At 39.4% G+C, this 18,473-nt stretch overlaps 1 protein-coding gene across 6 annotated transcripts in view; it reads right to left on the bottom strand.

Annotated features, from left to right (window-relative positions):
* Window positions 1–367: 367 nt before the first annotated feature.
* Window positions 368–18,473, bottom strand: part of SLMAP (sarcolemma associated protein) — a 239,621-nt gene continuing 221,515 nt past the window's right edge. For 4 of the 6 annotated variants that reach the window (XM_089678750.1, XM_089678753.1, XM_089678752.1 and 1 more), the window contains one exon: window positions 368–8,492. In XM_089678750.1, the coding sequence (XP_089534876.1) occupies window positions 8,403–8,492 (90 nt within the window). In that variant the 3' untranslated portion in view covers window positions 368–8,402. Of the gene's footprint in view, window positions 8,493–13,066; window positions 13,157–18,473 lie in introns of all 6 variants that reach the window. The other 2 variants (XM_089678751.1, XM_089678755.1) reach the window with 1 other exon arrangement.

Here is an 18,473-nt window from a genome sequence, read left to right as displayed (position 1 = left end):
GTTTTTGAAAAGTGGCATCTAGTACGGGGAACTTCTCCCACTACTTCTGTCATAGGAAGAAGGGGGCAGTGGGCAGCGGCTGCAGGAAAACCGGGAACATGTAACATGTTCCCAAAGATGAACGTATCCTTTAAATCATTCTAATGATTGAAATGAAGTTGAAACTCTGCATGATCATTAAAATGCACACTTGGAAATCACATTGCAGTGCTTTTTTACAACAGGGGGTCTGACTGCAGGAAAGCCATACTGCTTATATAAATGGGGCCTTTAATGACCTTTACATGTTAAAATTAGTGGCAATGTTTTTTTCAGCACACACTGAAAATGCACACCCCCACCCCCAAAAAATAATTCCACATAGAGATTCCAGAGTAAAGTTATTTATTAAATCATGCACATCACAATTGTTAGTGCAAATAGTTTAATCTGTAATCTGTGCTCCAGAGATTCTATGGAACCTTTATATCTTTACAAAATAGATTTAAAACAATTATTTACTTAAAAAAATGTAATTCTGAAGTTTAGCATCTCAGAACAATATTTGCAATAACCTATATACAAGAGGTACCAAGTACCACCGGCATATGAGTGTTGTGGTCAGGGTGGCTTGCAGTGGTGGACAGTTAATAGGAAGGCATGTTACATGTGTGTACAAAGCAAACAAAGAGGAACTTCAGCTTCACAACTTCTCTAACGTCACCAGACGTATTACCCTATATGCTATTCCTATAGAATTCCTAAACATTTGCCTATGTTTTATACTCTCAGCAATACAGTACACAATTGATCTCAAGGCAACATTCAATGGGATTCCACTTTTGCAGCTGTGCTTCTTGCATGACTAGAGCACTGTAGTCCCATAAAAGATTCAGCAGACACACATGAACTTAAGCGTTTTGAAACAGCACAATGGAAATGGAAATGAGTGTAATAGCAATCACATATCTGTTGTCATTAACCTAAAGCAGCCATGCCCAACCACTTTGAAGTCAGGCCCCAAGTGATTGGGTGTCTTTGGAATCATGCATATAAGGGCTTGTGTGTTGAGCCTAGATTCAAATGCATTCTAGAATAGCCTTGTACAAATGGGCTTCAGCTTGTTTAAAAACAGTGTACAGCAAGCTTTTACAAAGCATGGTCAAAGCTTCGGGCATCTTTGTTAAAGTGGTTGTAAACCCGTACATATACCCAGTGAAGTGACTAGCCTTTGGTGATACACAAATGATGAAAAAAATCATCCTACATAAGTTGTACCTGTTTATCTGTAGCCATCTTTCCTCTACTGCCATTCAAAGTACATCATTTAGACAGCATTTCTCAGCTCCAAAAGACAGGGGTAGGGACCTAATTTCATAAACTGAACAGTGTAGAACAGGGAGTGAGTGTAATCTGAACCCTGAGTGGAGGGAAGGGAAACACCATACAGTCTTACAAGGACACATGCGCAGCTGAGGCTGCCATTCACCTTGTGTGTGTTGGAGGGGGGTCGGGGCCATCTCCTGGGATTGTCTGGCATCTGCATAGACTGTAAGAGGTGACTCGTGCAGATAGCAAAGGAATGAGAGAGGAGACAGAAAAGTAGGTGCTTCGGATAGAGGCAAGTATACAATATAGGATATATGGTTTGTTCATTTTTGATTTCAGACATTTACAACCTTGAAGACTTTATAATAGAATACAGCACCAATCTGGAGATGTTCAAAACTGATCTTAATAGGAACGCACACTGTCACTTTAAACACGCTGCTAACAGGCTACAGCATTGCTTTAAACTTAAAGTTACAGTTAGCACTCCTTTTTTTTTTAAACCCTTAAGCTTGAGTTTAAAGCAGACTTTGCACTAAAAAGGAAGGTCAGTTTCTGTGGCCACACACACTTCTGATGTCAAAACACATTATGGGAAAAAAAAACTTTGGGAGAAAATAGTAAAAAATATACTAGCCTTACTCCCAAAGCTTCCAACACACTAGACAAGACAACATCAGTAAATATTCTTGTAGGACCCTGGGAAAGTTAAGGATCCCAAACACTCCTGGAATCACACCCTTGTAGGATCTTTTTGCAAGAAATGGAATCCTGAGCTTTCCCAAGATCCCTCTGGATCAGCAACAGGAAGGCAAGTAGTTTTAATGCATCTTATTCTGCTTCAATAATTTCTTTGTTAAAGCTTGTGTATACACTGTCTATATACAAGCTGAAGTTGTAAGATCCTTCAAAGTTCCTTCACAGGTGCTTCTATTTTCCCACTGACCTGCATTCAACCTCCTAAGCAGCATTAAGCTTCTTTTGAATTCTCGTTGATTTATAGGAGGAAAAGAGCAGTTGTAAGGCAAACACAAGCCCTATGAGGTCGCAAATGTTCTTGGCCTTATTTTACGTCCCTAAAACAATGTAATACAAATGTCAGTATAGGAACTCCACAAATAAACGTCACTCCTCCACTTGAGATACTGTCTCACAGGCTATGCATCCCTGGTCTAAAAATGCCCATTTCCTATAAACTATGTAATTTTTACAAATCATGAAAAAAAATCTTAACATTGACGAAGATAATAGAACATATTTGATAGTAAAAATGGTCACTAGTTTTAAAAGACTTCCAGCAAAGTGAAACTTTGTACATTTCAAACATACAGTACTTTTAGAACAAACATCTGGAAGGAGTATGGATTTGGGAGTACAAGGCTCAACCCCTATTTGGCAATTGTTAGGTCATAACTAAAATTGTGGCCATGCTATAGACATTGAAAAATAAAAAAAAATAACATTCTTAATAAGCGGTAAATAAGCTTTACAATAGACCATCACTGATGTCTGTAGCTGCAGGCACTTTGGATAAATTAATTCTCACAAAAAAGCATTGAAGATGTTCAAGTTGGGTGTTTACTTAAGAGGTCAGAGGACTGGCCAGGGAAAACAGCTACCTAAACTCAAAGTAAAACTGAGGAGCTTCTACCTTAAACTCTGAAGAACTACACCACAGTGGCTGCAGATACACAAGTCAGTCAAGTAAGGGCATACTTTAAAGTTTATTTAATGCTTAAGAATATGTAAATGCCCATTCACCTGACCACAGTTACACTTTAGGGTCCGCTCTTCTATGACCACATAAAAATATGAAAAAAGTGGTAGATTAAGACATTATGTAGACACCATACAACCACCTGACAATAAATTATAGGAGGATCAGACAATTTCCCAACCAAGTTTATCAACTTTCCTTAGCCCCTGGTGCCCTTAATATCCATGTTCCTAAAAGATACCCATATTGCCTGTATTGGACAAATGGTCTAATGTCTATGGGTACTTTGCAACATGTTAGATTTGTGATAGCTATTTGGCAGCAAAGAATCTCTGCACGATAATGCTATCTGTACACTGACATGATATAAATGTGATGGTGAGGATTGATGATGATCAATGTAAATGGGGCACCATGCAAGCAAGAGTGAAAACCACCAAAATCTGCAGTAATAAATAGATTATAATTTCCATAATGGCAAAAATAATGTCATCTATTTAGTTCTTCATAAAATATCCACCAATGCAGAGCTCACACCATGCCATACTCTCTTACCAGGGGCATGGTGAACCAACAGCATTAAAAGGCCAACAAGTCCATCAATTTTTATGTGCTATCTGGCACTATGTACACAATGCACTGTTGATGTGTTACCACCACTGACAATTATACAATAAGCTGTAGTGATAAGCTATGAAAATACACACAAGAAGATGTCAGAGGGTTTGTGTCTGGAATACACATGGAAACAGTTTGGATTGTAGACAATTCCAGAAGTTGAAGGCGATATCATGAGATCTTATAGTAGAACAGTCTCTTGTATCTGCTGTTGAAAATAGGATTGCATTTTCATTTATGCTGATCCATGGTACTTCAGTCATTGATGGCGATTTTGGGGCCAAATATGAGGGTCGTCTGTCATCAGAGCTGTCCAAGAATGTTCTTAACACAGTAGTTTATCTTCAGAGTTTAAACACAGAGGGGTGTATAAAACATGGAAAATGGACAAAGGTTTTGCCCCATGGTGAATGTGGTCTATTGTTTTACTGGATAACTAGTTCTGGCTTTCTGAAGTTTGGGTAAGGGTTTGTTAAAGAACACCAGATTTCTATTGAGTCTACTGGTGGAGTTGCAAGGATTTATAAAAATTCACCACCTCAGTCTCAGAGGCTCTCAGAGGTCTCCTAATATGCAAATAAGCTGAATTCTTGAGCCAGACACCCAGGATAATTCATGTTTTGTGCCTGCTTTTTTTTTTTTTTTAAGATTGTGGAAAGCATGCCTCATCTATGCTTTTTCCACCATCAACACTGATCATGATTGAAGGAAATGCAGTCATTTTTCATTTTTATATACTACACATGCTTGACTGTTATGACCTGTGCTGATGAACAAATGCTTTTGACATCAGTTTATTACCTTTTAAGGTAGTTGTAAATTCACTGCAGCTGCATCTTACCTGCAGTTCACCTTATCTCCTGCTTCAAGCTGCCTTTGGATTTCCCATGGACTTCTTTTACCGGAGGAGAGAAGCAGTTCTGATGTGAAGCACCTCAACACACTCCCTAGATACACTGGGGCACCATAAAGAATAGTGTACTTTGGACAGAAAGCAGGCAGCTCTTTTGAACCGACATTAAGGTTATGTTATGTGGTTAGTGTAAGTGCAAATAGGGATTAGCAGTGCTGTAATTTACAAAATTAATATTGACATTAGTGATGCACTGATACCAAGTATTTTGCACGAGTACTCGTGAAAATGCTCCTGGTAGGCAAAACCAATACTTTGGGGTGCAATTTACGTCCATACAAAATGAAGTGGGTGCAAATTGCATTGCAAAGATTGATATGCAATTTGAACTGGAATACGATGCAATTCCTGTACAAATCGCATGCGGTTTCCCACACTGCTCCTGTGTGAACTCAGGGTAAAATCACTATAACAAGCTCGGGTTCACACAGGAGCGGTGGAGAAATTGCGGGCAATTTGGAGATGAATCTCACCACATTCCTTTTCAAATTGCATGCCATTCTTTGCAGTGCAATTTGTGCTCATTCATTTTGTATGGATGCAAATCACACCGCAAAGTATCAGTACTTGGCGAGTACTTGACCGAAAGTATCGGTACTCATACACCAATTTAAAAAAAAAAAAAGAAGAGTATCTGTGCATCTCTAATTTGCATAGTTAGGACATTCCAAACAGCTGAAAGACAGTATGCACAGTGTTTTAACGCAGTCACAGAAATGAAAGAAAAAAATGTAATTGCCTTGCCCACAATAAGGCTTGCAGGGCAGCACATAATTCTATGCTTCATAAAAACATATCAAGCAGTTAGTTCTTCTACAGCCAGCAACTTTAAAGTGGAATCAAAAGTATTACTACTCACCAGTCTAACAGCCCACACTGGCACCTTCTTTTGAGTGCCGGTCTTTGGGCCTCTTCATTGACGGGAGCAGGATGTCTAGACCCATGCACATACACAGGAGCCAGTCATCCAAGCACTCAGACACTGGCACAACGCTGTAAGCTGAGCTGTGCATGTGCATCTCAGTTTAAAGCGCCGGAGAAGACAACGAGCAGGCAAGTAGGGGCATTTTATAGCAGACATTGCATGTCTCTTCTGCAATAAAAGCCTGCCTGCTGTTTTTTTTTTTTTTTACAGTGGAACTTTAGTTTAAGACGGTAGGCAGAATTTAGTATGAGTGCCTCTACTTGTAGAGTGGCACCGTATGCACTGTGGAACCTGGAGTGTTGTAACAGCTCTTGACTTCAGTTGATTTTAAAAATAAAATATATTATTTCCCTTCAATAAAATCTATCCATGCTCCAGCACTGCTCTTCTCATCCTCCAATGCTGCTCATGAATGCCCACTTATGGGATCAATCACAGCCAGCGTTATACATCCCACCTCATGTAAGCCCAAGCTGTAATTGATACTACCACTGGGGATGCTTCAACAGTACTGCAGCGTTGAACAGCGTAAAACAGTGCAACATAACTGGCATACCTTTATGTGCATAATCTTATGCAAAGCAAAAAAGCACTTTCTTTTTTTTTTTTTTAGTACTAGAGAAAACCTCTAATAAAAACTTTGGAGGATAAAACATTTACAATTATGATTGCCTTTTGCATCCCTGATGTGAAAATCTTCCATCAATCTGCTCTCTTTCCTTCACTTGTACATTTTACCCTAAGGATTCACAGTCGATGGGGAAGAGATGGAGGAATTTTATATGGACCTCATCAGTAAAAGTTAAAAAAAAAAAAATTATATTTTAGGAATTTATGATAATCCTATCCTTCTCCCCTAAAACTAGTCTTTAGTGGAGGTTAGCTTAAAGTGTTACTAAACCTAGAACCCTGCATTCACTCTATCTGGTCTCCCATAGTACACATAAATTCAATTATTTTAGTAAATATAAACTGCTAAATACCTTTTTGCATCAGCAGTTAGAGCAGTCTTGTGACTTCTATCAGTGTTCAGCAGAGCACTGGTTAAAGCTTGTAGGAGAAATTTTTCTTTCTGCTCTAGGAGGATGCAGAATCCCTGACCTGTCCGGACAGTGCTGTTTGGCCCTATGCTAATCACATGCACCCACCCAAGAAAAAAAACAAAACACCAAACTGAGCATAGGCAGAGTGACTCCACACAATATGTCTTATCAGGAGATAAGAGGGAGACGCTGGAAGGAGGTTCAGAGAAGTCAGGATCAAAAAACATTTTTACACAATGCAGTGGATTAACCCCTTAGATTCCACAGTGAGTATAACAAGCATGCTTTACTGCATATACAGGCTGATTTTACTGTTGTGTGTTTAGTAACACTTTAAAGGTTGGAGCTTCTCTTTAGACTAAGGGCAGACAGTAAACCATTAGCAGCAACATAGACAAACTTCCTCAATTAATGTGCTACCTCTAGATTCACCCTCACCACTAGGCGGCATCCTGGAGCCCATCAACAAGTGTCAGTTTGATAGCAATCGCATGACTGCAATTAGAACACTGTATACCAAGACTGGAAAATCTTCCATCCTTCAGCTGTCATGGAACTACATGCTAAAGCATGTAAAGTCTAATAATTTCATCTTCAAATTCATGTCATCAGTCATACTGCATTTCAAAAGCCTGAACAATATGATCCAAATAATAACTAAAAGCTGAACTCCAAGCAGTTATTTACACATAAAAAAATACATTTAAGGGAGTGGTTTTACCGGTCTTAAGGATTTGTATTTCTGTCCATCTAGCTCTGAGATTTAGACCACTCAGTCATACACACAGCCCTGTCTGGCAGACAGATCTGATTTTTCTCTTCTGCAGTTAAGTTTCACTTACAGGTCTTTTTCCTCCTCCAGCCTGTGACTGACTGTAAAATGAAAAGCAGTAAACAAGATCATATCTCTGCTCTCTCCTGTCAGCATGTTACTTGTTACTGCTTGAGCATTGCAGCACAGCTGACTAGCTCCTTGTGATGTTCCCCCCTCCCCCAGTCTAAATTCTGCTGATGCTTAAGTCAAATTCAGGTACTTACACTGGCTGCTTGTAAAAAAATAAATTTAATGATGCATGAATAAACGCAGAGCTGCATTAATTTGTGTCTTTTACATATGCCTGGAGTTCAGCTTCAAGTGAAGGTTTAAAAGACAGTCCACCATTCCAACAGATTGGACTGGATGACTGAACATCTTCAATCTTCTTCTAAACATTTGTGAAAAACAATGCAACATAGTGTGTATTCCATTAAGGTGGACATTAAAACACGGATCATCACTATTTCACAATCCCATGGTTGGAAAAGAAAAGTTGACTAAAGTACAAAGTTGGATGTATATTGGTTGTGAACTCAACATAAACTAAAATTAGTGTAGACATTGTAAGTTCTCTTTAAGAAGGAGTGTGATCCAGACAGCTCTATGACACATGGGACAGCTGAACAATTCCATCAGTATCTCGTTGCTATACTTTGATGTGTGTGTGTTTCTCATGGCAAAGGTTATATGATCTTTACAAGACGTTTAAGAGTTAAACAGCCACAAACCCAAAACATCATAAATAATTTGGTACCAAAAGCCTGCTCAAGGCCATAACAGTATCTCCGATACCACCAAACTAGACTTAACAGGTACATGAAAGATAGCAAGCAAAGTCTTGCCTAAAGTAAGATAAAGTCATATCTTTATTCCCCTGCTGGACTATTACATATATTACAGGTTAAAGCAATGGCCCTACTGCTGTTCTCTCAGAGACTTGTGGGTTCTTTTTTAGAGGTAAAAAGGAAGAGTAAGGATCCATTTTTTTCGGTGTGTATGTTCTCCAAATGTGAGCGATGCTGGCTACGATGGAGGACAGTACATGGCTTTGATGAGCAGTCTCACGGTGAGCCTCTGCTGAGGCTGGGATACAGCATCACTGCGGTCACGGCTACCAATGCCGCCATCACAGTCATCCAAGGCCACGGTTTCTGTAAGTAGAAGACAAACATTAATGACAAGGCATGGAAGAAAGCTTTTTACAGACCATGACTGGATGTAACTTAAGGGAGCTCTGAAAATAAGTCTTAGTAGCTGTAATCTGGGAAACATTTGTGTCATATTTAGAATTAGACAAATGTACTGTTTACCACAATGCTAAGAAAGGAAAGTTAAAATGATAGACAGGAAGGTAGACTGGCAAGTACACAATAGAGGAGTTTTACTAAAACTGGTGCACTCAGAATCTGGTGCAGTTGTGATGGCAGCCAATTAGCTTCTAACTTCAGCTTGTTTAAGTTTGGCAACAAATCCTGGAAGCTGACTGGTTTCTATGCAGAGCTGCACCAGAGTTTTCACTCTCCAGTTTTAGTAAACAACCACCAGTAAGACAAAGGATTAAATAGACACAGATGGGCAAGTAGACAGCGGACTGACAGGTAGGTAGGCAGATGACCAAGTAGATCGATAATTAGAAGAGCAAGTACAGGGGATAGGTAGACAGCCAAGTACACTGTTGAGTAGATAGATAACTAACCAGTTCCCGCCTGGCCTATTGTCAAATGACGGCTGGGTGGACATCATATGACGTCCTCACTGAAACGCACCTTACGTGCTTCCCTAGGGCCACGCTGCGGCATGATCTGTTACCTGCTGTGTCCACTTGACACAGCGGATGATGAATCAGTGTACAAGCTGCTGCTGGTACCATGTGATCACTGTGACTAATCACAGCAGATCACATGACAATTGCACACAATGGATGGGGTTCATTCATGCCATCCATTGTATACTATTGTGTCGATCTCTGCGATTGGTCAAAATGATCTCATGGTGTAGACAGGGCCAATCACAGCCCATCTGTACCATGTGATTAGTTGTGGCCAATCACACCTAACAATAATAGTACATACTGAATGAATCCATTTCATTCAGTAAAAATGGTTGCTTGTGCCAGTGGTATAAGCAATCAAAAAGTGTAAAAAAAAAATAAATAAATTAAAAAATAACTTCCCCCAGATTAGTACAGTTTTACTATGCTAACACTGTATTGCTCTGGTCACAGTGAAAAAAAAGTTGAGAACATCAAGAAAAAAAATGTAGTAAAAAAGAAAAAAGTAAAGCAATTTAAAAAAATATATTTTTTGCAGATACTGTCAACAGTCAATTTCCCTGATTACTCACAAACCAGTTATATGATGATGCTGTATTACACTGATGACAGTATGTAAAAAAACTAATTGGGAAAAACACATTTTTAAAAATGTCTTCAAATTACAAAAAATGTGACAAGAAAAATTACAACTTAAAAAAACTTGCCATGCCTCTTAAGAAATATCTCGGACGGTCTACTTTCCAAAAAGGGGTCGTTTGGGGAATATTTGTTCTGTCCTGATGTTTTTGGGCCTCAAGAAATTAGATATGCCATCAGTACATCAGAATTGATCAATGTTCAGCTATATATACCATAGTTTGTGCCCTACATTTATGAAGAAAGATTTACCTGCAAAATGTTATAACGGAAAAAGAAAAATGCTTTTTTTTAACTAAATGTATTGGTTAATTTAGCCAAAAAAACAACCCAGTAATGATTTAATAGTATTAAAAGAAAGCTATTTTGTGTAAAAAAAATTGATAAAAATTTAATAGTTTTACATGACCATGCAATTGCAACAGCGCTGAAAGCTGAAAATTGGCCTGGGCAGGAAGAGGGTGAAAGCTCCCGGTATTGAAGTGGTTAAAAAGGTTTTATTTAACAATGCAGTACCAAGTGTAATGTTAGGTTTGGTATGCCATATTAACCAATCAGCAGTTTAAATCAGTTTAAATCAGTCAAAATATTCAAGACAATGGCTAATTGGTTGCTATTAGTTAATATACTCCTTTATTCCCCCCCCCCCCTCCCCATTGTCACTGCAGTTAAAATGCTTACACCTGTAGAGAAAAACACATTCATGTTATATATATACATATACAGTAGGTTTGTATTAGTCATTGCAAATACAAACCACCCATGCACAAACACAGATAACATTGCTTATTTCACATTCAGTATGATTCCCAGCCATTCACTTTATCACCTCTGTAGTATACAGAAAGTAAATTGCTTGCAATAGACATGTAGAGTATAAAAGAAAAAGATTACAAAGATTACAAAAAAAGAGTGTTAAGAAAGGCAGTCAGTTTGTCAGCACAGTGGGAAAAAATCTAGACTAAGATGCCTGCATCCTACTAAGATAGGTATCACAGCTACATAGGGTATAGCTTCAGCAGGTGGATAGACCCAGTTGGGTTTAGCAGTGACTGCTATCAATAATAAAAGATTCCCAGTAATAACTGCACAGGTAGTGGAACAAGGTAAGCAAATTAACAAAATTTGATAGGATCTTCCACTTTCAAAAATATATCTAAAACATCTTTTAAGCAGTGTCCACAGAATGGGGTCCTCACGAAAACTTCTGAGAATGAACTGAAAGAATTGAAAAAGTATGGAGATTTGACATTGGTGCATGCACCATATATGCTATGCACGAGTACTGAGAGGAAATAATGGTCAAATGCTTTATATTAATATAACCCCAGCCGTAGGATCAAATTTTCATCCTGGCCATTTTCAATCTCCTTAAGCCACAGTCGGTTGACCAAGATCACCATCTGACCATTTTTAGGAAGGAAGAATGAAAAGATTTGTGCCAGGAGTGTTTTGTTGCTGCATTTTTCTTGGTCAGACATCTCTGATTAAGAGGTCAAACTTTGGCCTGAAAGATCCAATGCAGCAGAGAACACATGATGAAGTTCCCTAGTCACATTCTTACACACGATGCCAGCACTGAAGGGAACCAGGAGACACATCTCAAAGAAAAGCAAGTATTTAAGGGCTTTCACTGCTAATTTTATGCATCCATTCCAGCAAAAATGTTAAATGCTATATAGTAAAAAAGTATGGGCTTTGGGGAGAAAAAAAAAAAAAACACACCTTATACTCACCAAGGTCATGCGGACTCTGAATGCTCAGTTCTCTGTGCAGAGCCAGCGGAGGACAAACACCACACATCGCTCAGTTCTCTCCTCCACTCTGAGCAGAGATCAGGGACAGTCAGTCTCCAGCTCTCTGCTCCTCCAGCAATCACTGGAAATGGGCTGGAGGGGCCAACTCAGGCTCTCAGCTGTTTGCTGAGAGGCTGAGCCAGCTGCTGGTACAGGGTGGATCCCAACCATATGATTGGGATCTCTTCAGAGCCCAGACCAGCTCTGTGACGTTAGCCGACAGCAGGCTTTAGCCTGGCTGTCGACTGAAAATGGGTCACAGGAGTGCAGAACTAACTGCACTCTTGTGATCCATGGGAGAAGTATAGCCAAAAGGCTTTGGCTATACTTCTTTAAAATTTAAGTACAGGTCTACATTAAAGCAAGTTTTTCAGGTTAAAACAAAAAAACAAGATCAAAGGTCTGTGGCAACATAAGAGCTTTTATACATACCTCCTTTCTGGTCCAGTGTCATTGCCTACATAACACGCTTTGAAATTTAACCCTTCAAAGTGTGTCAGAAGACATAGCAGTAACAATGGTCAGATATAACCGCATCTCTGTTGGTAACACTGGCATTTGACATTACTAAGGATGCGCTGAAATGGAGGGGAAGACAGGGAGACACTGGTTTGCTGGAGAGGAGAGAATTTAAAAGCTCTTCTATTGCAGGGATCATTGGATTTTGAAGCAACGTATTACTTTCTCTATGCAGGCCAATGTAAAAGGTTTGCTCATCTCCAATGCTCCTCCACAGCATATACTCACTTTATCTTCATTATTCCTCTGCTTTGTTCAGCCACCAGGTGCGAATTGAAATACCCACCAATCCAGGTGAGCATACGACTCCCTCTCTTCCATGGGGCAACAATGGTGCCTCGTAATTATCCCAGCACTCTCACATGAGGCAAGGGAAGGACTGGACACCGCAGTGTAAGCACCTACAGGTAAGTCTGAAGCTTAGAAAAGGCTTCTTTTCCCCAGTCTCAGCAGCTTTATGGAGTATTGTGAGCAAGGAAGTTGTAAGCTTTACTTTTCTGTGAATGGGCAAAGAAACATAACCAGTTTAACAGCCTCCAATGTAACCTACTGGTCTCTGCTTTTGTGTTGAAGTCTGAGGGAAAATACTCCGGTCATCATTTAGGGGCAAGTACTTTCCTACTTTTTTGAAAGTGGAGATCCCTTTAAGTTCAATACCTCTTCATGCTTCATAGACTAACAGCTTTGTTGCACCAGACCTCAATGTCTTATGCAACAGCTCTTACAGACATGGAGAACACCTGCTCAAACTTTGACCTGCAGCCTTTCTGAACACTGCTCTTCCCTCTGTGGAGGGCTTTTCCATACACTCAGATGGATTATCACTGGAAGAGAAGTAAGAGTTTAGCACACACAGGAAGAGACAGACAGATGTTAGATGGTTAGTAAATTTCAGTCACTCTGGCAGCGGACAGCCTGTCCTGTTACCTGACCATGCATTAGTGTTACAAGGATGGGACATGTAGGTGGAGAGTGAAGGACAGACAAGAGCAGCGTGTACCTTTCTCTACCAAAACAGGCCGTAACACCAATACAGGATAGCCACGACTACGCCAAAGTAAACGGCTGGGACGGGTAGTAATGCAGAAGGCTGAAGAAGGGAAGGGATATTAGAAATCACTCAGGTGCTTTAATCAATACAGAGCGAGACTGATTTTGCTGGTAATGGGACAGCAATCAATGCCACCTGCAACTTACAGTGGGGAAAATTATTATTTGATCCCTGGCAGATTTTGTAAGTTTGCCCACTTACAATGAATTGAAGGCTCTCTAACTTTTATCATAGGTGTATTTTAAATGAGACAAAATATCAACCAAAAATCCATAAAAAAACATGATACAAATGTTATTTTACTCACTGAATTGCAAAGAAATGTATACGTATTTGATCCCCAAGCAAAACATGACTTAGTACTTGGTGGAGAAACCCTTGTTGGCAAGCACATTGAGGTAAGATGTTTCTTGTAGTTGGTTACCAGGTTTGTACACATCTCAAGAGGGATTTTGGTCCACTCTTCTTTACAGATCTTCTCTAAATCCTTAAGGTTTCTTGACTGTTGCTTTGTAACTCGCAGTTTCAGCTCCCTCTATAAATTTTCTATAGGATTTAGGTCTGTAGACTGGCTGGGCCACGCCATGATCTTAATGGGCTTCTTTTTGAGCCACTCCTTTGTTGCCCTGATATGTTTTAGGTCATTGTCATGCTGGAAGACCCATCCATGACCCATCTTCACTGTTCTGGCTGAGGGAAGAAGGTTCTCATCCAAGATTTCACAATACATGGCCCCATTCATTGGCAGCTCAAAACGATAAAGTCAACCTGTACCTTTAGCAGAGACACAGCCCCAAAGCATAATGTTTCCACCTCCATGCTTGACTGTAGGGACGGTGTTCTTAGGGTCATAGTCAGCAGTTTTCTTCCTCCAAACATGACGAGTTGAGATAATGACAAAGATTTCAATTTTGTTCTCATCTGACAACAGCACTTTCTTCCAATCCTTATCCGAAATATTTAGATGTTCATTGGCAAACTTTAGACAGGCTTGTACACGTGCCTTCTTGAGGAGGGGGACCTTGTGGGTGCTGCAGAATTTCAATCCATGGTGGCATATTGTGTTACCAATGGTTTGTTTGGTGACTGTGGTCCCAACTGCCTTGAGATCAAGCGCCTCCTGTGTAGTTCTGGGCTGACCCCTCAGGTTTTTTTCATGATCATCCTTACCCCAATGAGGCAAAATCTTGCATGGAGCTACAGACCAAGGACGATGGATTGATTATTTGCAAATGGAAGAAAAACAAACTAATCATCAAACAGTTGTCTCCTTCTCACCAAGCTTCTTGCTGGTGGTCTTGTAGCTCATTCCAGCCTTGTGCAGGTCTACAATCTTGTCCCTGAGGTCCATTGACAGCTCTTTGGTCTTGCCCATGATGGTGAGGAAGAATGAGATTCTGTGGACAGGTGCCTTTTATACACATAACGAGTTGTCATTAGCAGCACTTTCTTAAATTGACAGGACTAATCTGTGTACCACATGGGCACATAGTCTGTGGGAGCCAGAATTATTGTTGGTTGCTAGGGAATCAAATACTTATTTTACTCACCGAACTGCAACTCAATTTATAACATTTGTATCATGTGTTTTTTCTGGATTTTTGGTTGATATTCTGTCTCATCATTTAAAATACACCTATGATAAAAATGATAGACCCTTCATTTCTTTATAAGTGGGCAAAACTTCAAAATCTGCAGGGGACCAAATAATTATTTTCCCCATTGTATACACAAAGGAAATCAAATAGAAAAAAAAAAACATCTAACACAATATTTTGAAATAAAGGGGCTAATGTCCTGTCTCACCATCTACGGTTTAGAAAGGTCTGATCTCTGCTAATAATTTAAAGGAGCACCACTTGGCCCTAACTGCATACACCTTCCCTAGTGTGAACTTCGTAATGTGCTAATAATTTAAAAGAGCACCACTTGGCCCTAACTGTATACACGCTCCCTAGTGTGAACTTCGTAATGTGCTCCGTCTTTTCCCTGCTAGTTAACCAGTTATTCCTCTCCAAAGGTTTGTTTGGGCTTTAGTGGCCAATGAATGCTCTAGCCCTTTCAACTAAGACAGGAGCTTAGTGTGAGCAGGCTTAATCTGATTCTTAATTAGTTCCTTGAGATCATAATTTCTGGTCATACACTAGTAGAACTTTGAAAATGTTTGCTTCCAGAATGTTTGTTCAATTTTTTAATCGTTATTGGGTTCAAAACCATGTTTTTTTTTGATCACAGTAACAAGAAAACTTAGAGACGCAGAACATTTTTCTCGAACAAATGAATTTCTAACAATGGATGTGGTGTTCGTCTAGGAAAGTCCATTCACTCCAAAGTTCAAAATTTCATCAAAATAGTTTGCTTTTAACATTTGATTTTGGTCATATCATCAAATGTTCATTCAAAATCTACAGGTAAAAGTGAACTGAGTGGCTCTGCAGTCACACAATTTTACAGGATGTGGAAGGGTCCTTTAAAAGTTGCCCTTTCACTTTTTTTTTTGTTATCTGATACACTATAGGGCAGATGAGAGATCTGGGGTATTACAGACCCCTGATCGTTCAATAAAGAGTACGTGTCACTATCCCGGCTATAAGGGTTAGATAGGTCTCATATTCCTATCTTGTTTCTGCTGTCCTGATTCAGAATGGTGAGCAGGTATCATAATCCAAGGACTGAAAAGCTACTTTCGTAATAAACCACGGCAAAAACAACATGCATTTTTGCCGTATTTTACCGGATATGTGAATGAAAAACCGTACCAAAAACGCACTGCGGTCTTTCTGCGTTTTCCATTGATTTCAATGGGGAGGTTTGTGGGGTTTTTTTACTGCATCAAACCTGCACCAAAAAAAGCAGTGGGAAGGATTTTAAAAACCACACTAAACCCACAATTGTCAGTGTGAAAGCAGCCTTACTGGCAGGATCACTGGGTGAAAACAAACAAAACAAAATGTAGTCAACATTTAAACACGGGTAAGCTGTAATATAGAATATTTGTGTTTTTGGGTTTTGATATGCTTTAAAAATTTAGCTTGCTAATTCAAAACTTAAAATAATTTAACACTAAACACTGACATGCTTCTTACCTTCTCAGTTTTATATTGTGTTAGATGTTTGGGGTTTAAAATTCTACTGGTTAGTTAGATCTCAATAGAATATAATTGGAAGCTGTGATAAAAGTTATGGTCAGTAGCTAAAACACATAACAAATGTTTCCTTAGTGCCTGTAATATCCCACAATGCCAAGTACCAGGGCTATAAAGTACCTAGATAACCTCTAGAGCTGAAAGAAATGGCACATAATTAGAGACATAAATGAACAAACTTCTAGACATTTCAACTGTAACCAACTGAAAGTGTTCATATACATATAAATGTTATAACATATTTCCTATAGCAAAATTGGGTTTTGATTTCATGTACACAACCCTTAAAAATGTAAAAAGGGGTTTTTAACTGATTTTTTTTTTAAAAATCATTACTATTATGGGCAAAAAAAATGTGTTCAAACATATCGGATTGTTAGAAAAGCTTTCCTATATAGCAAAGCTTGGTCAAGTTTTCAGGCACACAATGCCAGAGTAAACATGAATTTTTAACTGATTTTAGCATGTGTTCATGACATTAGGAACAAATTGGGCAAATAATCTAGATGACAAAATCATACTATAGTCCACCTCTTATATCTTGGAGATAAATTGACAGGAGAGTCATGTAACATGCAGACAGAGGAACCAGATTCTTGTAAGTGTTGCAGCTCTGTGTTGTAAACATTAACTTTTATTTGGTGTTCTTTGTTTTCTAAGCACAAGGCACACAGGGGCATGTGGACTTGCATGCATTTCACATCAAGGTTGGCGCATTTTATCCAACATGCAAAGAGAACACACAGATTTCTACCACTCATAAATAACTAACAAAAAGCACAAACACAAAGTTTCATATCCTGGTACAAGCACCTACTGCATGCTTGTTCATGGCTCAAACTGTATAGCCATGAAACATTTGAGCTGTGAGATTTAAAACAGAAAACCAATGAAAAACTGAAATGTGTCAAATGCAATATTCTAGGTCTACAAGTGTGCATCTGTTAATCAACAATTAAAATTGGTTTAAAAGGAACAAACACACACACATATATATTTAAGGCTGTTGCATATCTTTTCTTCCAAAAGTTACATCATCAGTTACATGTATAAAAATATTCCATCTTCAGTAAACTAAAGTGTCCCTTCAGCAAGCTTTCGGATGGATGTGCGGCAGCCTTGGATCATTTACTATATTTTGGATTGTGGGGGTCAGTCTTGATGCTGCAGATACGCAGTAGTGAGTCATCAGGCAGCTCAGCTGCTTGGTTTTTATCTGAAAGAAAACCCTCCTACTACCAGCATTACTCAGCTTTGTAAACTAAAAATACAAAGGAGTGGGACCTGTGTCCCTCAAACTCCAAGCAAAACATGTTAAGGGGAGTAAAAAATCCTATTTTTTTTTCTTGTCCACTGAGGAACACAGGAAGTCTTTCACTTTCAGAACATTCAAAAGCTTTTTAATTGAAGTCTAACACAGTAAACACTAACAGGCCCAAGGAGCCAACATAGAACTGGGGACTCTGTGCAGTTCAAAATGCATGAAGGACCTTATGCCTGAAGCTGGCATCAGGTGAGACAAGAAGTGAAAGTCCACTTTGGTTACAGGGGGTTTCCCAGGGATACAAACGTCTGAGATGCAAGCCATCCAACTAACTGCAAAGGTTAATGCACCTTCATGCCAAGGAAGGTTTCTCTGAGTATTTATTAGACTTTGAGCCCCAGGATTTGTGGATGGACTGGAAGTCAAATTTGAAGGGGAAAACGGGGAGGGGGTCTCAATGTGGAGGACACAATAGTGAAGAAATTAAAGGGATGTTTCATGATAAAGAGGGAGACGACTGCAGTCTGTGCTTTAGGTGGCTTCTTCCAAAGATATTTGCTCTTGCCACCAGTAATGTTGGTGTGAATGAAATCAAGAGTGGATCTGAGAGACACTGTCCCTCGAAGGTCAAGAGGAAATTGGCTCGGATGCGTACATCAACGGACAAGTAAGTGTTCTTATATTAAATGTCAGCAGCTACAAATATTGTAGCTGCTGACTTTGAATTTTTTTTTCTTTTGAGACCGGAACTCCGCTTTAGGACAAAGTCTTGCATAGCTGTAGTAAAAACCTCAGCTGAATGGGCAGAGGATCTGGTCACACCCAATGGAGCTGAAGAGGACTCAGATGATGGAATGAGATTCCAATATTCCAGGATGCAGATGTTGGCAACATCAGTAGGTGCGCTGCAAGGAGCCCCATAACTGTTAACAGATTGTGAGCTTGG

The sequence above is a fragment of the Staurois parvus genome, unplaced genomic scaffold (assembly GCF_062004578.1).
Source record: "Staurois parvus isolate SC_StPar_1 unplaced genomic scaffold, SC_StPar_1.0 ptg000209l, whole genome shotgun sequence".
NCBI classification, from domain to species: Eukaryota; Metazoa; Chordata; class Amphibia; order Anura; family Ranidae; genus Staurois; species Staurois parvus.
The sequence above is the reverse complement of the archived record's forward strand: the minus strand, read 5'-3'. Positions and strand labels throughout refer to the sequence as shown.